Source organism: Microtus oregoni, unplaced genomic scaffold (genome assembly GCF_018167655.1).
Source record: "Microtus oregoni isolate MIOR12 unplaced genomic scaffold, Mior012 000002F_ref0000024, whole genome shotgun sequence".
Taxonomy (NCBI): domain Eukaryota; kingdom Metazoa; phylum Chordata; class Mammalia; order Rodentia; family Cricetidae; genus Microtus; species Microtus oregoni.
The window spans coordinates 14,443,493-14,448,366 of record NW_024543061.1 but is presented as its reverse complement, the minus strand read 5'-3'; the positions used below and the strand labels follow the sequence as shown (position 1 = coordinate 14,448,366).

Below are 4,874 nucleotides of genomic sequence, written 5' to 3'. Positions count from 1 at the left end.
CTGCCCCCCCCCCACGCCCTTCCCACGAGGTGAGCAGCAGGATCCTGGGTACTGGGAGAAGGAGATGCAGCAGGGAAAGAGACCACGGGGAACAGGCGTCAGCCACCCCCCCACACGGGAGCGCAACGGGCTAAGGGCGCGGGCCGAGGAGGGCGGAGCCCATGCAGCCTTCGAGATGCTGAGCCCCCCCACCCGACGCGCGCTGGCCACGCCCCTCACGGGCTGGCCACGCCCCCGCTGCGGCGGGCGAGAGGCGGGGCGGGGCGCGGTGTATATAAGGCGAGGGGCGGGCGCCGCTCTTTTGTCTCTTGCTGCAGCAAGGCGAGTGGGAGCACCTGGAGCGCGAGCTCGGAACGAGACTCCACGGTGAGGCACAGAGCTGGGCTTGGGGCCTACCCTGGGTGGGGTCGGGGCAGCTTGTGGCTGGCGGGCGCGTCCTCCCTGGGTTGCAACAGGCGAAGCGGCGGTTTGGAACATCCAGAGGCTGGCAGGCCACGCCCTGGGACTTCGAGGAAGGGTGTGGTGGACGAGCCCTGGATCCTCGGCCTCCGGGCTCCGGGAACGCCCCGGGCTGGGAATGCCACGTCGAGAGGCGTTCGCGGAGAGCGCGGGACCCAGGGAGCTCTGGTCACCCCCAAGCCTCAGGCCACCTACTATCTCCTTGGTTCGCCCATCAGGGTTGTAAGAAAATGGCAGACAAGCCGGACATGGGGGAAATCGCCAGCTTCGATAAGGCCAAGCTGAAGAAGACCGAGACGCAGGAGAAGAACACCCTGCCGACCAAAGAGAGTGAGTGCTCGCCCGCCTCCGGGTTCCCACCCCAGCGCTCCACCCTTCCCTGCTGTGCCAGCCCGGCACCCCCACCCCCATCCGGCCACTGTTCTCCCACCCCGAATCTGAGCGGCCACAGCCACCCTCCCAGTTACACAAAGCACTTTGTCCCTTCCAAATTCCCTCCTTGTCCCCCGGCCTCGTGGGTGCCTCGCCCACACCGGGTTTTTGGGTGGGGGGCTGTAAAGTGGCTCCATTCTCCAATGCCCACATCTCGTCCTTTGCAGCCATTGAACAGGAAAAGAGGAGTGAAATTTCCTAAAAGCCCAGACTGGAGAATTCCCCCACCCCACCCCGTCATCTCCGAGACCCCCTCGTGATGTGGAGGAAGAGCCACCTGCAAGATGGACGCGAGCCACAAGCTGCACTGTGAACCCGGGCACTCCGCGCCGATGCCACCGGCCCGCGGGTCTCTGAAGGGGGACCCCCCACTAATCGGACTGCCAAATTTCACCGGTTTGCCCTGGGATATTATAGAAAATTATTTGTATGATTGATGAAAATAAAACACCTCGTGGCATGGCTGGCGTGGTCTGAATCTTTTAGCAGAGTATGCGTGGGCAGAGCGGGAGTGAGTTGTGCCGCAGAGGGGGGGGGGGCGTCATTTTTATTTTGGTTTTCCTGTGCTTCGCCCTAAGGTTTCCTGGGTTCTCGGTTGCTGGCTCTTTATACAACCCACGTAAAATTTAACCCCACTTCTGAGAAATGCTTCCCAAAAGATTAGGATGTACAGCTGATCAGCTCGTCTACCCTGTAACCTCACACATACCAGAAGCAGTGATTTAAAGGCTGAGAGGGAGGGAGCAAAGGATCATTCTGGAATGTTGGAAATTGGGCGAGGTCTGGGTCCGTCCCTCACAGACACACAAGGTTTTTCTCTAGACATTACTGAATGAAACAGAAACAAAGGCTGGACCTGGGGAGACAACCGTGTGTTTGATCAGAACTTGCCGAACCGACAACTACAGCCATAGGGAACAGCCTAGGTTTGGGGGAGGGGGGTTGGGTTTTTTGGTTTTTGTTTTGTCTCGGGACCTTCCGCGAATACGTTAGCCTTTGGGGGTAGGGAGGGGTGGCTGAGCGGCCTCCAGACCTGAGATCCGCAGGAAGGGTGTAAGTGAGAAGAGGGAGCGTGGTTGCAGTGGGTCGGCAGAACTGAAGAAGGTCACACCCTCTTCGTGACCCACGGGGAAGGGGCGGGACCAGGCCAGAGGGGCCTAGTGGAGGAGGAGCCCGGCACTACTGGGCATGAAAGGAGCTTATGATTACAGGGGTGGCCTTTTCCTGGAGGAGGGGAGGGAGGGAGACAATTGAACAGGGTTTGCCCCACATTTTTGTTTCACCCCCAAGGGACTCGATAAATGCATGAGGGCAGTTAGTTCAAAAGAGGTGTATCCTCCGGCAACAGGAAATGTAAAAGCTAGTAATGAGACAAGCAGACAGGGCAGAGCAGAGGCAGGCAGTTGGGGGAGGCTCAGCCTAGCGGGCATAAAGGAGCAACACAACAAACCTACCTTCAGTTCCTTCCCTGGTACCTGGAGGCCTAAATCACCTTTGAATGGGGAAGGATTCTTTTTCATTGATGTTAGTGACTCCCCCAAGTGCAGCTTTTGCAGTGACCCCTCACAGGGTGGGACTGATGAGTAGCCCCCATGTTTGAGTAAGAAATCTCTAGCCGATGCTCTTGTAAGTGGGCCTAATCTCTTTAGCTCAGAAGAAAGAAAACAGAGAAAGAGAACCTACTGAAAATTCTAGTTGGCCTCACCCACCCCATCTTGGTCGTGCTAAAGCCGACAGCTACCGTGTTTCCCTGCTCCTTCACTGCCTGTTGAGTCTTGTTCCTTGATTGGCAGGGCCTGAACATGACGAACCTGTGATCATTCCTATGGTTTAGGGAAGCCAAACATACTCACTTCCCCCCAAAGGAAGGAAGTACTGTTAATTTACAATTGAGGCTAATGACGGAAGGCTGCAGAGGCCAGCTCCGTTAGTCAGCTTTGTCGCTAGAACAAAAACACCTGTGAGATAGAAGTGGAAAAGATTCCTTTTGTCTCAGGAATTCCAGTCTGTCTTCTACCGGCCCTGCTTTGGATCTGTGGTCAGGCAGCACATCAGAGTGGGGGTGCAGAGCAAATCAAAACCGCTCACCACAGGAAGACACGGCCAGGAAGCCAAGGAGAAAGAGGAAGGAGTGGGGGTCCCACAATACACATCCCACTTGGCCCCGGCTCTTCAAAGGTTCCACCACCTCTCGACAGTGCCACCCTGAGGATCAAACCTCCAACCTGGGCCCCCTTGCAAACATTTCAAAATCCAAATGATAGGAAGAACCACGTATAGGTTAGGAGCTTTCTGGAGCTAGGTGTAGTGGTGTAGACCTCTAACCTCAGCACTTGCGAAGTGGGGTTAGGAGGACTTGGAGTTCAAGGTCATCCTCAGCTACCCAGTGAATTCAAGATCTGCATGGGCTACTTGAGACCCTGTCTCAAAAAATAATAAAAATAAATAAATAAATAAATAAATAAAAATAAAGATACTGGGATGTTTGTTCTTACAACATCTAGAGGCCACATACAAGTACCTATCACTGTACTGAGTCTGCAGAGTTTTGTTTTGTTTTTAAGCGCAAGTAACTGCAAAATGTTCAATGAAAAGAAAAGCTAGAGACATAACCGATCCCCTTCAGGAAAGCAGGCGAAGCCTTGGTGAAAGAGGAAGCATTTGCATGAAGAGGAGAAGTGAGAACGAGAGTGAGGGTTGCTCAGCAGCAGGCCCCTCCTCCCGTGGACACCAGAACATGTGCAGTGAAGTGAAAGAGTAGTCGCTGAATGAAAACAGAAGCAACCTCAAAATGAACCCAGGAAGGAAGGAAGGTGGGCGTGTTGCATCCTGTAGTCATCGGGAGGCCACTGTAGATCTGGGGGTCAAACGAAGTGATCTGAGAGGCCTGTGAGTGTGTGGGAAGACACAGGTACTTGTCCCCAGTAGCAGCACCTACGCCTCCACCACCACCTCCGCCAAACCAAGCCCTTCATCACTAGTGCACCGCTGCTACCATAATCAGCACTACCACCGTGCCCGCTCCTCATCACCCCCACGCTATCCACAACGTCTAGTCTATCATCACCAGCACCATCTTACCGTTACCTTCATCATCGTCGTTACCAGCAGCAGCAGCAGCACCCTCACTCCCACAATCATCATCATCACACCAATACCATGATGCTCGATGCCTGTAGCCAGAAGAGGGTGTTGGATTCCCTTGAAACAGTTATAGATGATTGTGAGCCACCGTGTGGGTGCTGGGAATCAAACCCAAGTCTTCTGGAAGAACGCCCAGTGTTCTTAACCACCAAGGCATCTCAACACTTCTTTGCTTGTTTTTAAACTTCTTTTTGAGTGTGCATGTGTGTGTACAAGAGTGTGTGCCATACTTACACATGTAGCGACCAAAGTTCAACATGAGGCATCTTCGTCTACGGCATGCTCTCTGCCTTATGTTTTTATTGTTGTTTCTGTGTGTATATGTGTTTCTGTGTGTGCTGGGTAAGTGTGTGTCAGCGTGCAACTGTGCACAAACAGCTCTTGTGTGAAAGGCAGAGGCCAGCCTTCAGCGTCAGTCTTCACCTCCTCACCCTGCCTGATGCGGCCTCTCTTTGCTGCAGCGTAAGCCAGGCTCACTGGCCCAGCTCCTAGAGCCTCTCCTGTCCCTACCTCCTGTCTCCTTGTATGGACACACAGGAATTACAGATGCTCGTGCTATTGCATTCAGCCAGTTTACACGGGTTCTGGAGATTCTAACTCAAGTCATCAGGTTGTGAAGAAAGCTCGTTACCCACTGATCCATCTCCCCAGCCCATCATCTCCACCTTATTTTTTGAGGCGGGATCTCTCAGTAACTAACTCACTGTCTGAGCTAGACTTGCTGGCCCACAGGATCTGCCTGCCACGTGCAGCGTCTTACACGGCTGCTGAGAATCTGAACTCAAGTGTTCATACTTGTGCAGCAAGCACTTTGCACACTGAGCCATCATCTTCCCAGC

The 4,874-nt window shown here is 54.0% G+C and overlaps 1 protein-coding gene across 1 annotated transcript; it reads left to right on the top strand.

The window, feature by feature from the left end:
* The first annotated feature begins 210 nt into the window (after positions 1 to 210).
* Tmsb10 (thymosin beta 10) lies at positions 211 to 1,355 on the top strand. The gene is made up of 3 exons (XM_041641286.1): positions 211 to 366; positions 678 to 789; positions 1,059 to 1,355. Exons 2-3 carry the CDS (start codon positions 690 to 692, stop codon positions 1,091 to 1,093), a joined length of 135 nt encoding a protein of 44 aa, XP_041497220.1. The 5' UTR covers positions 211 to 366; positions 678 to 689; the 3' UTR covers positions 1,094 to 1,355.
* Positions 1,356 to 4,874: the final 3,519 nt, after the last annotated feature.

Bases quoted from the DNA above. Each gene is read 5' to 3' on its own strand.
- Tmsb10 (XM_041641286.1), top strand. From the start codon at position 690: ATGGCAGACAAGCCGGACATGGGGGAAATCGCCAGCTTCGATAAGGCC. The intron at 790-1,058 runs GTGAGTGCTCGC...CGTCCTTTGCAG, and splicing joins CACCCTGCCGACCAAAGAGA to CCATTGAACAGGAAAAGAGG.